Consider the following 23,036-nt stretch of genomic DNA (forward strand, 5'->3'; position numbering starts at 1 on the left):
CCCTCTTCAGGCCCTGTTCACAGGATGCTACCAGGTTTTGGAGCAAAGTGAACACATATTTGAGATTCTGCAAAATGGGAAAGGCAGCAAAATCTCAGTGGGAAGACAAACCTGTGTAGGTCATGATCCTAGACCTGTGCACCTCACACAAGGCTCACAAGTGATCACTCCTCTCACCAAGTCATCACAGTCAAAGGTGGTTCACTCAAGAGCTGATAGATAAGTCAGATTCATGTAACCCTATATTCCCAGTGCTCTGCACTTTTAGGGGTGGGGGCTGTGAGGGAATATTTATCTCCCCAGGTGAAGTGCAATGTACACTCAATGAGTGTGTGAACGGTGTACTATATTTGTTCTCTCAGTGAGTTGTAGATCTTACTTGCTTTCTGTTTCAATAAAGTCGTGGCATCTTATATATGGGTATTGTAATTTGCCTACAAAACCTAACTAAAAAAGAAAATTACATGAGACATTACTCTGATGTTAGTTGCAATAGTAAACCTAAATGACATACTGCCTGCTGGGCAAGAAAATATCTCAACAAACATCTGTCAAGACAGAAGTCAGCAGGCAATATGTCAATCAGTGGCCACAAAAGCCTCAAATACTTTTTAATTAACCTAATCTTAAAATTTAACTACAAAGAATACAAGGAGTTCTCATTATTCAAAACTTCAGAAATTATTTGCTTTATGCTGAACTTTTCTCTCTTCAGATTTCAACTTTTGAACTCTCCCTCATGAACATTTGAAACGTGTTATTCTCACTCACCTGCACTTCAGCACTCAAAACCCTAATCAATTCACGTCGGTACACATTGTTGGATCTTCTGTTTAGTTCTGCCAGTGAACTATCTGCCACTTCTTGTACATATGGATCACTGACATCTACTGGTGAGGATGCTCCAAGCAGCCTGCGTGTTTCCTGAACATTATGAAAAACACAGAATCAGGAAACGGAGTGAGAAAACAGAGAATATTTACATTTAATGTAATATGTTAAGGTAACAGACAGTGGAAAACAGATCTTTATTTACTATTTACCTCTATTTACTCACATCCAACAAATAAAAACAACATGTATCCAGAACTCTTGTGTGCCTTTGTATTTACAATACAGGCAAGATTTGAAGATACAAATCATAGGCATTAATGAAATACCATGAAATTAATGTATGAGAGTCATATTGAACTTACTCTTATGAATATTAATACACTACTGGAAATGGAAAAAAGAACACATTGACACCGGTGTGTCAGACCCACCATACTTGCTCTGGACACTGTGAGAGGGCTGTACAAGCAATGATCACACGCACGGCACAGCGGACACACCAGGAACCGCGGTGTTGGCCGTCGAATGGCGCTAGCTGCGCAGCATTTGTGCACCGCCGCCGTCAGTGTCAGCCAGTTTGCCGTCGCATACGGAGCTCCATCGCAGTCTTTAACACTGGTAGCATGCCGCGACAGCGTGGACGTGAACCGTATGTGCAGTTGACGGACTTTGAGCGAGGGCGTATAGTGGGCATGCGGGAGGCCGGGTGGACATACCGCCGAATTGCTCAACACGTGGGGCGTGAGGTCTCCACAGTACATCGATGTTGTCGCCAGTGGTCGGCGGAAGGTGCACGTGCCCGTTGACCTGGGACCGGACCGCAGCGACGCACGGATGTACGCCAAGACCGTAGGATCCTACGCAGTGCCGTAGGGGACCGCACCGCCACTTCCCAGCAAATTAGGGACACTGTTGCTCCTGGGGTATCGGCGAGGACCATTCGCAACCGTCTCCATGAAGCTGGGCTACGGTCCCGCACACTGTTAGGCCGTCTTCCGCTCACGCCCCAACATCGTGTAGGCCGTCTTCCGCTTACGCCCCAACATCGTGCAGCCCGCCTCCAGTGGTGTCGCGACAGGCGTGAATGGAGGGACGAATGGAGACATGTCGTCTTCAGCGATGAGAGTCGCTTCTGCCTTGATGCCAATGATGGTCGTATGCGTGTTTGGCGCCGTGCAGGTGAGCGCCACAATCAGGACTGCATACGACCGAGGCACACAGGGCCAACACCCGGCATCATGGTGTGGGGAGCGATCTCCTACACTGGCCGTACACCACTGGTGATCGTCGAGGGGACACTGAATGGTGCACGGTACATCCAAACCGTCATCGAACCCATCGTTCTACCATTCCTAGACCGGCAAGGGAACTTGCTGTTCCAACAGGACAATGCACGTCCGCATGTATCCCGTGCCACCCAACGTGCTCTAGAAGGTGTAAGTCAACTACCCTGGCCAGCAAGATCTCCGGATCTGTCCCCCATTGAGCATGTTTGGGATTGGATGAAGCGTCGTCTCACACGGTCTGCACGTCCAGCACGAACACTGGTCCAACTGAGGCGCCAGGTGGAAATGGCATGGCAAGCCGTTCCACAGGACTACATCCAGCATCTCTACGATCGTCTCCATGGGAGAATAGCAGCCTGCATTGCTGCGAAACGTGGATATACACTGTACTAGTGCCGACATTGTGCATGCTCTGTTGCCTGTGTCTATGTGCCTGTGGTTCTGTCAGTGTGATCAAGTGATGTATCTGACCCCAGGAATGTGTCAATAAAGTTTCCCCTTCCTGGGACAATGAATTCACGGTGTTCTTATTTCAATTTCCAGGAGTGTATTTATTTTTTGGAAAAACCATGTAAATCATCATATTCTTTATAAAGCTCTGTCATCTTTCAATACAGTTGCCAACTCTTTGCATACATCTTTCACACCACTTTGTAAGTTTGAAAAATCCATTGCAGGAGTCAAACCTGACTGCCCAAAGACACTGATGCATTGCTTTCTTCTTGTATCCTGTAGCACTGATCTTGTTCTTTCAGATAACTGAAAAAATGGTAATAAGAAGGTGCAGAGTCAGAACTGGTGGGAGGATGCAGAAGACTTTCACACTCACATGTCTTGATGTTCTCCACAGTAACAGGAAGAGTGAGAGGCTACACATTACCATACTGTAGGATGGGCACTCATCATTCATCATTCATTTATTCATTATTTCACATCATGCTTCATAAATTACAGCCTTCAAGGGCGTGTAACAAGTGAAGTTATACAATAAGACACAAAAGCACCCTCTGCTTGCTAAATGACTTACACTGGGAATGATTTCTACATTACTTGATATATTTTTACGTATATTAAGGGAAAACAGTTATACAGAAAATAGGTCAATGTTCCCGCTTTTATACCAATCATAATGAAGGAACCAGCTTTCATAACCAATCAAAATACTCAAGAAAAATTCTCATTTTCATTTTGAAATCTCTGAAGACAACTTATGATGATTATTCTTCTCTTGTGGTCTATGGTCAATAAAGTTGAGAGTCAACACATTTCTACGTTCTACCTACTTTTCAAAGTGCACAAAAACCAATCATGTAAAGGGTCTCAAAGTCCTTTCCAGTGCATCTCCACCCTAGTAGACCACCTTCCCATCCTGTCATAGAAACTCCCATCCATCACAAAAGATACCAATCAACACATGAAATTTTTCAAACTGATTACCATCATCTCCCGCAAAACTTGTTGTAACATCTCAAATCAATTATCAGTTCTTTCCTACTGAGACACAGCAAGTGGAAAAGATACAACTGCTTCAGTTGCACCACCTAAATATTTTTTCTTTTTTTCCTTTTCTGTATTCTGTTTCACATGTAATGCATTTATCTTGAATATATGATACTCATAATTCTTACCCATGCTATATTTCAATTAATTCTATTATTCAATGAAAGTATCACCTGATACTAAAGTAAAGCTCCCAGAATGGGAAGAAGAAATAAAAATGGTTGAGAGGTATGTTGTTGTTGTGGTCACCAGTCCTGAGACTGGTTTGATGCAGCTCTCCATGCAACTCTATCCTGTGCAAGCTTCTTCATCTCCCAGTACTGACTGCAGCCTACATCCTTCTGAATCTGCTTAGTGTATTCATCTCTTGGTCTCCCTCTACGATTTTTAGCCTCCACGCTGCCCTCCAATGCTAAATTTGTGAACTCCCGATGCTTCAGAACATGTCCTACCAACCGGTCCCTTCTTCTTGTCAAGTTGTGCCACAAACTCCTCTTCTCCCCAATTCTATTCAATACCTCCTCATTAGTTATGTGATCTACCCATCTAATCCTCAGCATTCTTCTGTAGCACCACATTTCGAAAGCTTCTATTCTCTTCTTGTCCAAACTATTTATCATCCATGCTTCACTTCCATATATGGCTACACTCCATACAAATACTTCCAGAAACGACTTCCTGACACTTAAATCTATACTCGATGTTAACAAATTTCTCTTTCCGGAAAGGCTTTCCTTGGTATTGCCAGTCTACATTTTATATCCTGTCTACTTCAACCATCATCAGTTATTTTGCTGCCCAAATAGCAAAACCCCTTTACTACTTTAAGTGTCTCATTTCCTAATCTAATTCCCTCAGCATCACCCGACTTAATTAGACTACAACCCATTATCCTTGTTTTGCTTTTGTTGATGTTCATCTTATATCCTCCTTTCAAGACACTGTCCATTCCATTCAACTGCTCTTCCAAGTCCTTTGCTGTCTCTGACAGAATTACAATGTCATCGGCGAACCTCAAAGATTTTATTTCATCTCCATGGATTTTAATACCTACTCCGAATTTTTCTTTTGTTTCCTTTACTGCTTGCTCAATATACAGATTGAATAACATCGGGGAGAGGCTACAACCCTGTCTCACTCCTTTCCCAACCACTGCTTCCCTTTCATGCCCCTCGACTCTTATAACTGCCATCTAGTTTCTGTAAAAATTGTAAATAGCCTTTCGCTCCTTGTATTTTACCCCTGCCACCTTTAGAATTTGAAAGAGAGTATTCCAGTCAACATTGTCAAAAGCTTTCTCCAAGTCTACAAATGCTAGAAATGTAGGTTTGCCTTTCGTCAATCTTTCTTCTAAGATAAGTCGTAAGGTCAGTATTGCCTCACGTGTTCCAACATTTCTACAGAATCCTAACTGATCTTCCCTGAGATCAGCTTCTACCAGTTTTTCCATTCGTCTGTAAAGAATTCGCGTTAGTATTTTGCAGCTGAGACTTATTAAACTGATAGTTTGGTAATTTTCACACCTGTCAACACCTGCTTTCTTTGGGATTGGAATTATTATATTCTTCTAGAAGTCTGAGGGTATTTCACCTGTCTCATACATCTTGCTCATCAGATGGTAGAGTTTTGTCAGGACTTGCTCTCCCAAGGCCGTCAGTAGTTCTAATGGAATGTTGTCTACTCCCAGGGCCTTGTTTCGACTCAGGTCTTTCAGTGCTCTGTCAAACTCATCACGCAGTATCATATCTCCCATTTCATATTCATCTTCATCTACATCCTCTTACATTCCCATAATACTGTCCTCAAGTACATCACTCTTGTATAGACCCTCTATATGCTCCTTCCACCTTTCTGCTTTCCCTTCTTTGCTTAGAACTGGGTTTCCATCAAAGCTCTTGATATTCATACAAGTGGTTCTCTTTTGTCCAAAGGTCTCTTTAATTTTACTGTGGGCAGTATCTATCTTACCCCTAGTGAGATAAGCCTCTACATACTTTCATTTGTCCTCTAGCCATCCCTGTTTAGCCATTTTGCACTTCCTGTCGATCTCATTTTTTAGATGTTTGTATTCCTTTTTGCCTGCTTCTTTTTCTGCATTTTTATATTTTCTCCTTTCATCAATTAAATTCAATATTTCTTCTGTTACCCAAGGATTTCTACCAGCCCTCGTCTTTTTACCAACTTGATTCTCTGCTGCCTTCACTACTCCATCCCTCAAAGCTACCCATTCTTCTTCTACTGTATTTCTTTCCTCAATACCTGTCAATTGTTCCCTTATGCTCTCCCTGAAACTCTGTACAACCTCTGGTTTAGTCAGTTTATCCAGGTCCCATCTCCTTAAATTCCCACCTTTTTGCAGTTTCTTCAGTTTTAATCTACAGTTCATAACCAATAGATTGTGGTCTGAGTCCACATCTGCCCCTGGAAATGTCTTACAATTTAAAACCTGGTTCCTAAATCTCTGTCTTACCATTATATAATCTATCTGATATCTTCTAGTATCTCCAGCATTCTTCCATGTATATAACCTTCTTTTATGATTCTTACAACCTCCTTTTACGATGAGAGGAAAAGATTTCATTTTAGTGATTTCAAAATTGATTCAAACTTACAAAAAACTTACAGTATGACATTGTACCCCTCTGGCCACGATGCTTGCACTGATTCGATTAGAAAGATTCTCACAAAGGTGTTGCATCCTCTCCTCATGCACGCTGGCTCAAAACTGCAGGAACTGGCGCTTGATATCCTGGTCACTAGCAGTGAGACACAGTTGATGTCCAAGCTGGTTCCTCATATGTTCTATCGGGGACAGATCTGGGGCTGTTGCTGACCACATGAGTGCCTTAATATCAAACATCAAGCAGACAGTTGATAGAGACATGTACTACTGTAGATGAGCATTGTCCTACTGAAAAATAGCACCACATCAGTGTCACATATTGATGAGGATGCAGGATGTCCATGAAAGATAGCACGAAAGTGTCGCATGAAAGGTGACATGACATACCATTGTACCATAAGAGTTTACTCAATATCAGCCAAACTCAAAGTCATACCTGATGGTTCCCCACACCATGATGCCAGGATAACAACGCTGTACCTCTCAAAAGTATCTGAAGAAAAGAACCCCACCTGAGGGTGTCACCACACTCTCACACAATGTTCATGTGGGGCAGCGCAGAACCATGCTTCACTGTTAAATACAATGCCATTCATCTGCATTCCACACTTCCCAGTCATGGCACCATTACAAATCTAACTGCTTGTGTTGCAGTGTCAATGGTAGCTCATGCATAGGACAGCGGTTCCATAGTATGGCTATGTTAGCGTTCAACCAGTAGTGTGTGATAACGCAGAATGATGCAGGGAGTCCACTACTTGTTCTCAGACACCAGGTAAAGTTGTGGAAGGTTATGATATGCTTGGTGCACAAAATTATCATCCTCCCCTGTGGTGGTCAGATGCGGTTGACTGGAACCTCAACCATGAATATGCCTGGTCTCACGTTCCCATGCAGTCCAACTTCGGGACACTGTCACACCCAAATGCCCCACAAATCTGGATATTGCATGATTTGACCAGCCACCAAAATGGAGACCCATAATGAGGTCCCTTCAAAACTCTGTCAGACACTTTATAATGCTGCCTTGCCCTCATACAAAGCATCTCTGTGTCGTTCACAGTGATCTCTCGACATCTGATGCTTTTAATGACCCCTTGCATATACTTTACTGGGCCTGGTAACAAGCTACTCTACCAAACCCAGAGAATTTCAACTCTTATTATTTATGTACTAGCCAATTGTCTGATTAGGTACAAAGTTACAACGACATCCAATCATGTCCTTTGCGTGTTTTACTTTTTTTTTCAGACATTGTAGTTTTCAACTACTGATGACAACAGTATACTGTATTCAGTTTCTGGAGATACATTTCTTTGATGGTATATTCGTAATTTACAATACCTGTCAACCTTGTGCACTTCAAAATTTGGCCTGCTAAAAATTAACTGGTTCAATATTGACACAGCTCTTTGGAAACCCCCATTCTCCTGTTTCAAACAAACATTTTACTTTTCCTGAAAACTTAATATTTCAGAAACTAATTGTATTCAAAATAATAACATAACAGAATGTTTGAACCTTCAAAAGCAATACTGTGCAAATTCCACTACTGTAGTTTTGTAGCCATGAAGTTTCCGATTGCAAAATGTATAAATTTCTTAAAATAACATTACTTTGTTAACTATCAAATAATAAAATTTAACTTTCCAGAAGATTTTTGGTGGTCTTTCGAAATGTCCGTGCACATTAAAACTTCCACTTCATAAAACAGTACCTATTATTTTTCTGTTTTATGATTATACAAATTATAGTTAAATTTTTTCTTGTGTTTAATGTTAATGCCTAAAATGTAATAGTCTTATATTTTCCCATTTTGTAATTTCTGTTTTATGCATGTCTTTATAAGGCATCGTACACATGGTCACAATCAGTCAGTGTTTAACATTCAACTAACACAGTTACTACTTATGTTAGTCAGTCAGTGTTTAATAATCATAATGTAATGTTCCGTGTCACTTAGTCTGCATCTGGGAGTGAATACGTAAATTTCTATTCAAAATAACATGTTTGTTTGTGATGTCACTTATAATTTTTTGCTAGGCTAATGGCAGCCTATGTAACTTACTGATCTGTGATGTTAAATTTAAATAGTTCATGACAAGCAAGCTGATCATTTACAGTGTTTCAAAACAATAAATATGAATGAGGGTAAAGTTAATTTCTACTGAGTTGTGTACGATCATTTTACAGTTCTTTAAAGTTCCTAAGAATCATCCAGAAGTATGGCAAAAAAGAAATTCGGCAAGATTTGGATGGCATCAAACAGGCTGGCGCTGCCTAGAATCCCCTTATTACTGCTGATTTGACCTCACTCTATGCCAAATTCCACACACACTGCCTCTCAGCCACAGAACACTAAATCTATCAACACCCACATGAAAGTACCCCTAAAATCTCATTTAGTATCATCCTAGCCAACTTTGTTCTTACCCATAACTACTTTACATGTGAGGAACAAACTTCAAAATAAATAAGTGGGACCATCACCTGAACCAGGATGGCACGATCCTATGTCTAACTTTTCATTGGCTGCACGGAAGAGGAATTTCTCGCCACCTAGAAGCTGGGTTCCTTGGGTTGGTACAGATTTACCAACGACAACTTTGTTGTCCGGACTTGTAGTGAAGAACAACTTCTCCATTTCCTGCAACAGCTTGTCTTATTTTCCCAACTCAAAGAAAACTTGGTCTTTTTTCAGATTCAAAGCTACCATCCTTGACACTGACTTCCATCTCATTTAAGCTAACATTGCTATCTCAGTTCAAATAAAACTGACCAATAAGCAACAGCAACTCCACTTTCACAGCTGCCACCCATTCCAAGCAAAATGCTCTGCCTTCCCTTCAGCCTAGATATCCGAAGCATAACTCTTCTTTTAAATGTTATGAAAGGGTTGCCACTCACCTTATAGCAGAGATGCTGAGTCACAGATAAGCACAACAAAATGACTGTCACAAATAAGCTTTTGGCCAGCCAAATCTAATAATGAATGTCCATGTTCGTCATTTTAAAATGAATATAATTTCCATTTGTTCAAGTGTTGTCTTGATGATCACATATGTGTAAGTCAATCTTGGTGAACAAATGGAGCTTCTTATTTCCTCCAAAGCAGCAGTATTATTTGACACGGTGTGAAAATTATCTTAACTTCAATATTAATGAACTTTACTGAATAACTACAGCTCCTTGTATAAACCTTTGTATAGTCAATTAGAGTGGTCCAATGAAGGACATAAAATATATAATAAAATAATAACAACAAATAAATGAACTTGTCTCTATGGGGGATACAATAACCGCATCAACGTTGACTTTGGCAATGAGAAATCCAACGATAGGTGCATAGTTAAAAATTAAACAGATACATAAAAGAAAGTAATTAACTAGAATTTGTCTAAAACAGGAAATGGTTTAATCAAAAGTGACAGTCCTTTGTATTGCACAAAAACTTGAATTCTAGCATTGAGAGTTTTAGTAAAGATGCAATGAAAAAAGAAAGATAGCACGATGCACAGGTGCTGGAGAAAACAAAAGTATGTTCAAAGCCAAAATAAGATTACACACTATGTGTACGAAAGTTGTGTAACAACTGCTGATATTTAAATTATGAAAGCGCTAATATTGACCTGCAGGCAGATGATTAGTAAAAAAATTGAGAGCCACACCACTCAAAAGATGCACCATGGAAAAAAGACGGGAAAGTGGTAAAACCACAGGTTCCAACTATACAGATATTGCAAGATCTACCTCTTTCTCTACACCCAAGACTGTCAGTAGTCATTTAGTGTTTCTGGGCTTTCAAAACACTTTTGATTCAGTACCACATCAATGCCTTAGAATGTCCTGAGATACCTAACTAGATTTGCTGCAGGAATGAAATTTTTTAAGAGCCATGTGCGACAAAAAACTGATTGCAAACAAAACACCAGTACACCCCATACCTAAATGCTGCTCAAGACAGTATGTAACCCATATCATGTCAAATTAACAGGAGACATTAAGAGTATAAAAGAAGTGCAGTTCAAATAAACACAAAATTATTTGACTGGTGAGAGACTGTAACATAAATGTTCAAAAATTGTAAGTGGCCAACACTAAGAAAGAGACAATGTATCTCATAAATAAAACTCCAAAACACGCTGTTCACAATAGAAACAATGAATATTCTTTAGTCACCTACATACTGATCTCATACAGATTCTGGGATAAAATTAGGCTAATAATAAGTTGCACAACAGCATACAAGCATTCATTCTTCTTGGCTGAACTGAAATGGGAGAAAACTAAATATACTGTACAATAAAAAGTATGCCACATTCCATTAGGAAGTTAGTGCACCACACCCACACAACAAATATTGCTAACAAGGTGAAATCCAGGACTGGTTGTATAAATTTGAACCCCCCCCCCCCCCCCCCCCACCCCAAGTTTGGATCTTACCTGCTGGTTAGCATGTTCTTCACAATAAACATCTACATCTGAAGTTATATTTTGTGCACGAGTATATGAGTTCAGTGGACTTGGTCTTGCACTTAAGGTGATCACTCTGTGATAGAAATCAATATGCAATAATAATAATAATAATAATAAACGGTTTCAAATTTATATCATCAATGCTGGAGTTTCCCTTGTTTGCAAAATAAATTTTGTAAATACAGTAAGGAAAGTTCTGGCAGAATGCCATAATGTAGGTCCACAGTCGTGTAAATACAAAACAGGCAGAAAAATCAATGTCACAGACTGAAGTTATTTTCAATGGGCAAGCAGACAAAATGTTTTACTACCTGTGGGAAACAGAAGGAAAAAAAACGCAAATATGAAATTAAAGTTGAACTAAATAAGCCCTCGGTCACAATTTTTAGTCTTTTTGACCAGATTTCAACACTTCTAAGAGATTCTTCATCAGAATTTAAATATTTAAAGTGGCATGTCATGTATAAAATAAATAACACACTAGAAGGGCTTTAATCACAACAGACTGCGTCTGTTGCTACCTGTGGATTTATAGGTATGAGCAGCCCACAGTGGCTCACCTTTCATGAATTCTTTTTAAAAATTTTGTGACTAAAGCCCTTCTGGCTTGTTGTTTATTTTATACATGACATGCCACTTTAAATATTTAAATTCTGATGAAGACACTCTAAGAAGTGTTGAAACATGGTCAAAAAGACTAAAAATTGTGACCGAGGGCTTAATTAGTTCAACTTTAATTTATAAACGGTCACTGCACCAAGCAGGCATATTTAAAACTCTGAAATATGAAATTATCCATGTTAATGGTTGAGTCCCGTGACTGTACACTGGATCACTTAAAGAAATACAAAACACATTTAAACAGATGTGCAGACAGTATCTAAATTAAAGTATTTACACAGGAACATCAGACACCGAACAGGCACTTAAGATAAATTTTATTACAAGTGGATCCTAGTTATCATCATCTTTCACCTGCTTATTGTGTGATCATTCAATACTAGCATAGTTTACGAAAACTCTGTATTTCAACCTAGATATTATTATTAATTCCAAAGCAATTAATGAAATTATGTTTCAAAGCATTTACCTGTTTATCTGGCAAACCACTGCATGAGAAATTTTGAAGTTCCAATGATGGCTGCATAATTCCTTCAGATACTTCAGCTTTACAAATTTTTGCTTCCTGGAACATGAAAAGCACATTTCCTGTCACTATTTTACATGTAAGAATGGTTAAACATAGCAAAACAGGAAAAAAAGACAATATTTAATAAGACTTGTTGCATCAAACAATTTACAAAAATACAGTTGGGTGACGTCTTCGACCCCGATATTTTCAAGGTACAAATGCAACCTGAGATTGCTGTGTAATTTAAAACCTTGGTATGCAGGGCTTTCACAGAGACACAATGCATAAACCATAAATACTATTGCCTTCTCACAAGCAAAGATGACCAATGGCAGAAGTTATCGGTAGTGAATATTAATTACCAATTGGTGAACAAGTCGCATTCGCTCTCTCCTTCTGTTGTTTCACTAGGCAAAGAGCAGGATTCCATGTAGAATTTAAGCAAAAACCTCTGACTATATTTTTACAGTCATTTGATAATTTAATCTCAACTGCTTCCTTAATAGCACAAACCTAATAGCAGGAAGTGTATGCCAGAATCTCTATGTTGTTTTATTCCACAGAATGACTGATGCCAAACCAACATTGTGCAATAGCAGATTTGCTCAGTTGTTTTAAGGGCGTGTGAAACTTATGCTCAATACAGTGGTTCTCCACAGTCCTTATAGTCTGACCAATGCATGACATCCTATGCACAGGTTAAGGTAGACAACCTCCTCTATAGACCATAAGAGAATCCCAATCTTAGACAGTCACTGAAAACCACACTTCACAAGATGTCCACAGAATATGACCAATCCTGTTGGAAATGCTATCTACATAAGGCAAAAAGGTCATCAATTTAGGTACCACCTTGTTATTTCTATTGCTCACCAAGTTCACAGTTTTTGTATGTCCATCCTTTTGACTGGATGTCTGGGTGACCATGGCCATTCACTACTGTAAGAAAATGAAACACATGATCTTATTTATTGTGCAGCTACCAGTTTTGGCACTGCAATGCACCATCTTCAGGCTTTAGTTGACACTGAATGGATTATCACGATCCATATATATGATGCACCAGTGGCCAACATAACTGGTTTACACAGACTAGCTGTAGCTGTGATATCGTCTCTCCAACCATCAACTGTCAACCGTCAACCGTGCATCATATATATGGTTGTGATAACCTCTTCAGCATCAACTAAGGCCTGAAGATGGCGCATTGCACTGCCAAAACTGATAGCTACACAATAAATAATATCATAAGGACAGTTGGAGGCATTTTATTTTCTTACAACAGTTCACAGTTGGTTGACAGCCCACACTTATGATCTGTCTTTCATTATAACCATTCTGGCAAAAGGTGACTTCGATGTGGACTAACTCAGCTGAAAAACTTTCAAGGTCTGAGATGAAGATTCCTTGATATCTTCCATAAACAAATTGGCAATAAGAGGTGAAAAAGGGCTCCCTGCCGCAATATCACCTATCTGTTGATAGAATGGATCACTAGATAAAAAGTAAATGAAAGGCAATCCATGTCAAAATAGGTTATTCAATTCAACATCAAACCTAACCTCAATTAAATATAATAAATATGACAGACGAACATGAACAAAGATAGAGACTACATCAAAACTTACTTAAATATCACAGTAAACTCAAATTCAGACCCTCTAATTGACATAAGAAATATGCGGAGTTGTTAATGTGATGCATGCAGCAAACTATTAGTGGGTTCAACAGAGTAGCAAGGTATTTTGCTACATGGTGTCTCAGTGCAACAATGTTACTGACAATGTGCTACAAGGTTAAGATTCTTGATAGTCTCTTGCGACAAGAAACTTTCCTTCAGGAGATTGTCAAGTCTTCCTATCAACCCTTTTTGTCAAGTCAGCACAAAGACTGCAATACTTTGGATCAAATAGTAAACACTGCATCATTTGAATGTAATCTTGCTTGTCCAACACTACCATACAGCACTGCTCTTGCCCACAGGCGAGATAATAATATCAGCATCCACTTTGAGTGAACACAAAGCAGCCCTTCTCGGCTGATTTAATATTATATTAATTCTCCTGCTGCTCATCACATCAACCAATGCGCTAGCTCGGCTACTGTTCGTGAAAGGATCTTTTTCACTCACCAACAGTTGGATTTTGTTTCCAAGAAATTATTTTGGGCTTCATTTGAAGGTTGCCTGGATAGAGCTTCTTGGTCCTAGTTTGAATAGGAATTTTATTCCATAACTGCCTGGCATTCAGCTATGTTTCAACATTTCGCAGCTTGGAGTGTAATATCACATCTTGATGTTCTGTGATAAATCTCATGGAGAAAGCTTCGGACAATGCAGTTTTATCCATGTTGTCAACAGATTTAAACTTTGCACTGATACTCAAGCATTTATAAGATGTTGATTTTGTAAGTTCTGTTGAACAGGTTGTTTTTGAACTAGCTTCTGATGTTGCCAAGGAGGTTACAAAAGAAACATGTCTTGTTTTGACTGGGGCATCTTCACCCAAGAATAATATTACAGCAGCTGACAGGGCTGCTTTGCATTCACTTAGGATGGATCCCGATACTGATCCCCTTCCTGTGAACAAGGGCAATGCCACAGCTATGGTGGGAAAATGGGATTATTTCCAGAATCAAACTGATAAGGTTTCAGCTTTCAAATCCACAAGTGAAACAGTGATACAAGGAGTCCACCAAGGCTCAATTCTTGTCTCTTTCCTTTTTCTAGCATATATTAATGACATGGTAAACCCTTCAACCCTCACAAAGCAAATTATCCTGAAGATGAGACAGTTTCATACTATGGCAAAGACTGTGAGGAAGTGGAATTTTCAGCAACTAATGGGATACAATAATTAAGTTCAAATTTCCAAGCTCAACACATAAAGATCAATGTAAGTAAATCTCAGATGCTAAGATTTGAAACTGGCAGCTCAGAGCACTCATGCATAAATGGCATCTGTGCCAGTGGTGGTGGAAGCAAACATCTCTAAATTCCTAGGTGTTCAACTAGATTCAAACCTCCAGTGGATTAACAATATTATATTAATGCTGTGTATAATAAAATCAGTAATGGCCTGTATTTTCTTAGCCAGCTGTCCAAAATGGTGCCCAACCATAGCCGGTAAATTGTAAATTACAGCACAATACATCACTGTCTTATCTACTGCATAGAAATATGGGGTTGCGCTGCAGATATACACCTTAACAAACAAATTACTGCTGCCACAAAAATGAGGACTAAGGATTACACATGTACCGGGCAACAAAGATTCTTGCCATGAAGTTTTCATAGAACACAAATACTTTGTGCCATCTACTATTGGTACCTCTATAAATTAATTTCTTTTTTGTTTGCCAGAAAACTGAAGTAATTAAATGTAGTGATCTATGTGATCACAATCCCACGTCCAATGGTAACTATTTCAGGCAATAAAATAAATTAAAAATGACTGAAAAGAGTCCGTACATTAATGGGCTAATATCCTAACAAACAGCAAGAATCCCTGAAAACAATTTTTGTTCCAGTAATAAAAAACAGTTCAAAAAAAAAAAAAAAAGCAGATGAAAGGTGTCTGTATTCACTTAACAAACTTCCAAAGTAGTAAACATTTATTAGGGACCTCTGACGTATTGTAACAATCAATGTATATGCAGAGTAGACAATAGCAATTTCAAGTGGTTTTTATAAACCAAGAATATTATTTTATGAAGTACAGAATTTATGATACATGGCAAATTAATGATTCTCACTCTCCTAATATGAGTGAAGATTGTAATGTGCTTTGACAATAATTATTGAACACTGTAATTTCAAGAATGTAAGAAAAAGATAGACTGCTACTTACAGTAAAAATGATGTGTTAGTTGTACACAGGCACAATTAAAAAGACACTTGCACATTAGCTTTTGGGCACAGCCTTTGTCAGATAAAGAAAGAGATACACATACACATTCATACACATAAGCAAGCGCACCTCATGCACGCACGACCGCCATCTCCGGCAGCTCAGACCAGTACACACTCTGGTTCCAACTGCCAAAGACAGTGGTCATGTGTGCAAAAGGTGCGCTTGCTTGTTCTTGTTGTTGTTGTGGTCTTCAGTCCAGAGACTGGTTTGATGCAGCTCTCCATGCTACTCTATCCTGTGCCAACTTCTTCATCTCCCAGTACCTACTGCAACCTACATCCTTCTGAATCTGCTTAGTGTATTCATCTCTTTGTCTCCCTCTGCGATTTTTAGCCTCAACGCTGCCCTCCAGTACTAAATTGGTGATCCCTTGATGCCTCAGAACATGTCCTACCAACCGGTCCCTTCTTCTTGTCAAGTTGTGCCACAAACTGCTCTTCTCCCCAATTCTATTCAATACCTCCTCATTAGTTATGTGATCTAATCTTCAGCATTCTTCTGTAGCACCACATTTTGAAAGCTTCTATTCTCTTCTTGTCCAAACTATTTATTGTCCGCATTTCACTTCCATACATGGCTACACACCATACAAATACTTTCAGAAACGACTTCCTGACACTTAAATCTATACTCGATGTTAGCAAATTTCTCTTTCCGGCAAGGCTTTCCTTGGCATTGCCAGTCTACATTTTATATCCTGTCTACTGCAACCATCATCAGTTATTTTGCTGCCCAAATAGCAAAACTCCTTTACTACTTTAAGTGTCTCATTTCCTAATCTAATTCCCTCAGCATCACCTGACTTAATTCCACTACATTTCACTATCCTTGTTTTGCTTTTGTTGATTTTCATCTTATATCCTCCTTTCAAGACACTGTCCATTCCGTTCAACTGCTCTTCCAAGTCCTTTGCCCTCTCTGACAGAATTACAAGGTCATCAGCGAACCTCCAAGTTTTCATTTCTTCTCCATGGATTTTAATACCTACTCCGAATTTTTCTTTTGTTTCCTTTACTGCTTGCTCAATATACACGTTGAATAACATCGGGGAGAGGCTACAACCATGTCTCACTCCCTTCCCAACCACTGCTTCCATTTCATGCCCCTCGACACTTATAACTCCCATCTGGTTTCTATAGAAATTGTAAATGGCCTTTCGCTCCCTGTATTTTATCCCTGCCACCTTCAGAATTTGAAAGAGACTATTCCAGGCAACATTGTCAAAAGCTTTCTCTAAGTCTACAAATGCTAGAAATGTAGGTTTGCCTTTTCTTAATCTATCTTCTAAGCTAAGTCGTAAGGTCACTATGGCCTCACGTGTTCCAGTATTTATAAAGAATCCTAACTGATCTTCCCTGAGATCGGCTTCTACCAGTTTTTCCATTCGTCTCTAAAGAATTCGCATTAGTATTTTGCAGCAATGACTTATTAAACTGATAGTTTGGTAATTTTCACATCTGTCAACACCTGCTTTCTTTGGGATTGGAATTATTATATTCTTCTTGAAGTCTGAGGGTATTTCGCCTGTCTCATACATCTTGCTCACCAAATGGTAGAGTTTTGTCAGGGCTGGCTCTCCCAAGGCTGTCAGTAGTTCTAATGGAATGTTGGGTACTCCCGCGGCCTTGTTTCGACGCAGGTCTTTCAGTGCTCTGTCAAACTCTTTGTGCAGTATCATATCTCCCATATCATCTTCATCTACATCCTCTTCCATTCCCATAATACTGTCCTCAAGTACATCACTCTTGTATGTTGTTGTTGTTGTTGTTGTTGTAGTCTTCAGTCCTGAGACTGGTTTGATGCAGCTCTCCATGCTACTCTATCCTGTGCAAGCTTCTTCATCTCCCAGTACCTACTGCAACCTACATCCTTCTGAATCTGCTTAGTGTATTGATCTCTTGGTCTCCCTCTACGATTTTTACCCTCCACGCTGCCCTCCAATGCTAAATTTGTGATCCTTGATGCCTCAAAACATGTCCTACCAACCGATCCCTTCTTCTAGTCAAGTTGTGCCACAAACTTCTCTTCTCCCCAATCCTATTCAATACCTCCTCATTAGTTACGTGATCTACCCACCTTATCTTCAGCATTCTTCTGTAGCACCACATTTCGAAAGCTTCTATTCTCTTCTTGTCCAAACTGGTTATCGTCCATGTTTCACTTCCATACATGGCTACACTCCATACAAATACTTTCAGAAACGACTTCCTGACACTTAAATCTATACTCGATGTTAACAAATTTCTCTTCTTCAGAAACGATTTCCTTGCCATTGCCAGTCTACATTTTATATCCTCTCTACTTCGACCATCATCAGTTATTTTACTCCCTAAATAGCAAAACCCCTTTACTACTTTAAGTGTCTCACTTCCTAATCTAATCCCCTCAGCGTCACCCGATTTAATTAGACTACATTCCATTATCCTCGTTTTGCTTTTGTTGATGTTCATCTTATATCCTCCTTTCAAGACACTGTCCATTCCGTTCAACTGCTCTTCCAAGTCCTTTGCTGTCTCTGACAGAATTACAATGTCATCGGCGAACCTCAAAGTTTTTACTTCTTCTCCATGAATTTTAATACCTACTCCGAATTTTTCTTTTGTTTCCTTTACTGCTTGCTCAATATACAGATTGAATAACATCGGGGAGAGGCTACAACCCTGTCTCACTCCTTTCCCAACCACTGCTTCCCTTTCATGCCCCTCGACTCTTATAACTGCCATCTAGTTTCTGTAAAAATTGTAAATAGCCTTTCGCTCCTTGTATTTTACCCCTGCCACCTTTAGAATTTGAAAGAGAGTATTCCAGTTAACGTTGTCAAAAGCTTTCTCTAAGTCTACAAATGCTAGAAACGTAGGTTTGCCTTTTCTTAATCTTTCTTCTAAGATAAGTCGTAAGGTTAGTATTGCCTCACGTGTTCCAACATTTCTACGGAATCCAAACTGATCTTCCCCGAGGTCCGCTTCTACCGGTTTTTCCACTCTTGTATAGACCCTGTATATACTCCTTCCACCTTTCTGCTTTCCCTTCTTTGCTTAGAACTGGGTTTCCATCAAAGCTCTTGATATTCATACAAGTGGTTCTCTTTTCTCCAAAGGTCTCTTTAATTTTACTGTGGGCAGTATCTATCTTACCCCTAGTGAGATAAGCCTCTACATACTTTCATTTGTCCTCTAGCCATCCCTGTTTAGCCATTTTGCACTTCCTGTCGATCTCATTTTTTAGATGTTTGTATTCCTTTTTGCCTGCTTCTTTTTCTGCATTTTTATATTTTCTCCTTTCATCAATTAAATTCAATATTTCTTCTGTTACCCAAGGATTTCTACCAGCCCTCGTCTTTTTACCAACTTGATTCTCTGCTGCCTTCACTACTCCATCCCTCAAAGCTACCCATTCTTCTTCTACTGTATTTCTTTCCCCCATTCCTGTCAATCCTTCCCTTATGCTCTTCCTGAAACTCTGTACAACCTCTGGTTCTGTCAGTCTATCCAGGTTCCATCTCCTTAAATTCCCACCTTTTTGCAGTTTCTTCATTTTTTATCTACAGTTCATAACCAACAAATGTGGTCAGAGTCCACATCTGCCCCTGGAAATGTCTTACAATTTAAAACCTGGTTCCTAAATCTCTGTCTTACCATTGCATAATCTATCTGCAACCTTCTAGTATCTCCAGGCCTCTTCCATGTATATAACCTTCTTTCATGATTCTTGAACCAAGTGTTAGCTATGATTAAGTTATGCTCTGTGCAAAATTCTATCAGGCGGCTTTCTCTTTCATTTCTTACCCCCATTCCATATTCATCTACTACGTTTCCTTCTCTTCCTTTTCCTACTATCAAATTCCAGTCACCCATGAGCTTTACATTTTCGTCTCCCTTCACTATCTGAATAATTTCTTTTATCTCACCATACATTTCATCAATGTCTTTGTCATCTGCAGAGCTAATTGGCATATAAACTTGTACTACTGTGGTAGGCGTGGGCTTTGTGTGTATCTTGGCCACAATAATGTGTTCACTATGCTGATTGTAGTAGCTTACCCGCACTCCTATTTTTTTATTCATTCTTAAACCTACTCCGGCATGACCCCTATTTGATTTTGTATTTATAACCCTGTATTCACCTGACCAGAAGTTTTGTTCCTCCTGCCATCGAACTTCACTAATTCCCACTATATGTAACTTTAACCGATCCATTTCCATTTTTAAATTTTCTAACCGACCTGCCCGATTAAGGGATGTGACATTCCACGCTCCGATCCGTAGAATGCCAGTTTTCTTTCTCCTGATAACGACGGCCTCCTGTGTAGTCTCCGCCCGGAGATCCGAGTGGGGACTATTTTATCTCCAGAATATTTTACACAAGAGGACGCCATCGTCATTTAACCAAAAAGTAAAGCTAAATGCCCTCAGGAAAAATTACAGCTGTAGTTTCCCTCTTGCTTGCAGCCATTCGCAGTACCAGCACAGCAAGGCCATTTTGGTTAGTGTTACAAGGCCAGATCAGTCAATCATCAGTCAGACTGTTGCCCCCGCAACAACTGAAAAGGCTGCTGCCCCTCTTCAGGAACCACATGTTTGTCTGGCCTCTCAACAGAGACTCCTCCGATGTGGTTGCACCTACGGTACGGCTATCTGTATCGCTGAGGCACGCAAGCCTACCCACCAATGGCAAGGTCCATAGTCATTTATGTGAATGAATGTGTGCTTATGGTTTCTCCCCCCCCCCCCCCATCCCCCCCCTCCCCCCGATGAAGGCTGTGGCCGAAAGTTAATGTGGAAGTGTCTTAATTGTGTTTGCCTGCAACTTAATGTGTCATTTTTAATGCAATCATTTTTTCCTAACTTTGTCAATATTCTAACATGGAGTTTCCATTGTTGGATCATTGTAATTGCTACCTATAATACTAATTGTAAGCTCTGTATGTAATTGACATTTGCAAATGCTGTCATATCGATGACCCCACGCAAAAAAATCTAAATGGATAAATAAAATAAATAAAAAGATGGTGTGTTTACTGTTTGAGCCAGTATATCACATACTCAATGCCAACTGGACAAAAAGAGTTGGGAGTGTCTAGATTGTATGGTCTTCTGAAGATTCACAAGGAAGGGATTCCTCTTACACCTACTGTCAGTAGCACAGGTGCTACCATATAACAAAATACATTGCTACTCTGTTGAGCCCACTAATAGTTTAGTGTGCACATCACATTAAGAACTCAGCAGATCACTTATGTTGATTAAAGGGACTGTGTTTGAGTGACTATAATATTTAAGTCAGTTTTTATGTGGTGTCCATCTTCACTCATGTTCTTCTGTCTGACTCATTACAGTTAATTGGAGTTAGGTTTTGTGCTGCATTGATTAACCTATTTTGACGTGTGTTGACTTCCATTTACTTTTCATTCAATGACAGGTTCTATGGACAGACAAATGAAGTTGCAAGGGGTAGGCCTATGTTATCTATTATTACCTTTCTGTTTATGGAAGATTTTGAGGAACGTACCCTGAAGTCAGCAGCTTTGCAAACCAAGGTGCTTTTTCAGAAATGCAGATGATACTTTTGTTGTTTGGCCTCATAGAAATGAGAATTTAAACAGCTTTTCAAAATTAACTCCACCCGAAAATTTGCCTCATATTGAGGTGGAAAAGGATAGCTGCTTTCCCTTCCTTAAGGTGTTGGTCAAGAGGGAGGCTAATAATATGTTCAGACGTGCTGTTTACAGGAAGCCACCTCGCACTGATTTGTATTTTCAGGCCTCAGCTTTCACACCCTGGTCCATAGGGCCCACATCATCTCAGACCCTGTCAGTTTGTCAGATGAGTTAGCCCACTTCAAAGTCACTTTTTGCCAGAACAGTTACAGTGAAAGACAGATTAGTTATGCATTCCACTACTGACCAACAGTGAATCAGGTGAGTGGCAGAAACAATGAGGTGGCACCAAAGTCTATGGCCTTTTTTCCTTACACAGTGTGGTAAAGCATTTAAATTCAAGCAGCCTCCTTGACTGAAATTGATATTTTGATATTAGAGACAACTGCTTAGCCTGAAGCTAATTCTTGCATGAGAAAGTAAATTCCTAGGAAAAGACTAAGAAAACCAATATCTTATTTTCAGTTTTATGACTAGCTTACATGTTTTCTTTTCTGATCCTCAATGTTATGTACCCTTTCTTCAATACCATTTTTACTCTTTTGAATAAATTTAAAATAACAAAACCCGTACTGGGGAAGAAAAGTGATGCATTACAGTAGGTAGCATTTCCAACAGTAATGGTCATATTCTGTGGAAACACTGTGTTACGTGCATTTTCCAACCACCATTTAAGATTAGAGCCCTTTTGGGATGTGTAACTAATGGCAGATGCCTACCATATCCCCTGAGGTGGTATGTGATACTGTGATACACTGGTCAAATCATAAGGGGACGAGAAGGGGGGAACGGGGAAGGGGGGCAGGGGGGAGAGGAAGGAGAGAGGGAGGAGGGGGAGGTGAGGGACTGGTATGTTGAACATAAAAACCAGACTTAAAAAGCTGAGCAAATCTGTTACTGCAAAACATTGCCTTGGCATTGGTCATCCTATGAAATTTAACAACACAGAAATTCTGGCATGCATATTTCACTATTGGGATAGTGTTATTATGGAAGCAGTTAAGATTAAATTAGCAAGTGACCCCATTAATATATATTGTGGTCAAACAACTGACTGACAGAGTTAATGTGACTTGCTCACCCGTTGGTAATTAATATTCACCATCAATAACTTTTGAAATTGTTTATCTTTGGCTGTGTGGTGGTGCTATAAAAAATGTGTTGTGTGTGCATATGTGAGTGTTTTGTCTTTTTGTGTATACCCCACACACTGAGGTTTGTGTGTGTTTTGTCTTTCTGCATACATCTCGCATACTGAGGTTTTAAATTTCCTTGCACAATGCTCTCACATTGCATTTGTGTCTTATAAATGATAGTGTGTGCACCACTCAAAAAAAAAAAAAAAAAAAAAAAAAAAAAAAAAAAAAAAAAAAAAATCGGTGGTTGTGAAAGACATCACCCAGCTGCATTCTTGCCTGTAAATTATTTGAACATTTTATATGCTTGGAGAAACTCAAGTTTCACAGACTTAATATAGTTTTATTTTCTTCTTCATCCACCTTCCCAGGTTAGCATAAAATGCACCTGTTTCAGTTTCCCCATCTCGTCCTTGGTATTCCCACTGATTGTCTCCTGAAAGATTCATAATGTAAGGTGTGCTTTGGGACCTTTGTTTCTG

General features: G+C 39.5%; 1 protein-coding gene across 3 annotated transcripts in view; it reads right to left on the reverse strand.

The window, feature by feature from the left end:
* LOC126259422 (uncharacterized) overlaps positions 1 to 23,036 on the reverse strand; it is a 238,473-nt gene that overhangs the window by 169,484 nt on the left and 45,953 nt on the right. For all 3 annotated transcript variants that reach the window (XM_049956207.1, XM_049956206.1, XM_049956205.1), the window contains exons 10-11: positions 11,810 to 11,905; positions 772 to 924 (exon numbers count right to left, since the gene is read on the reverse strand). In XM_049956207.1, the coding sequence (XP_049812164.1) occupies positions 772 to 924; positions 11,810 to 11,905 (249 nt within the window). The remainder of the gene's footprint in view (positions 1 to 771; positions 925 to 11,809; positions 11,906 to 23,036) is intronic.

This window comes from Schistocerca nitens, chromosome 5, assembly GCF_023898315.1.
Source record: "Schistocerca nitens isolate TAMUIC-IGC-003100 chromosome 5, iqSchNite1.1, whole genome shotgun sequence".
Lineage (NCBI taxonomy): Eukaryota > Metazoa > Arthropoda > Insecta > Orthoptera > Acrididae > Schistocerca > Schistocerca nitens.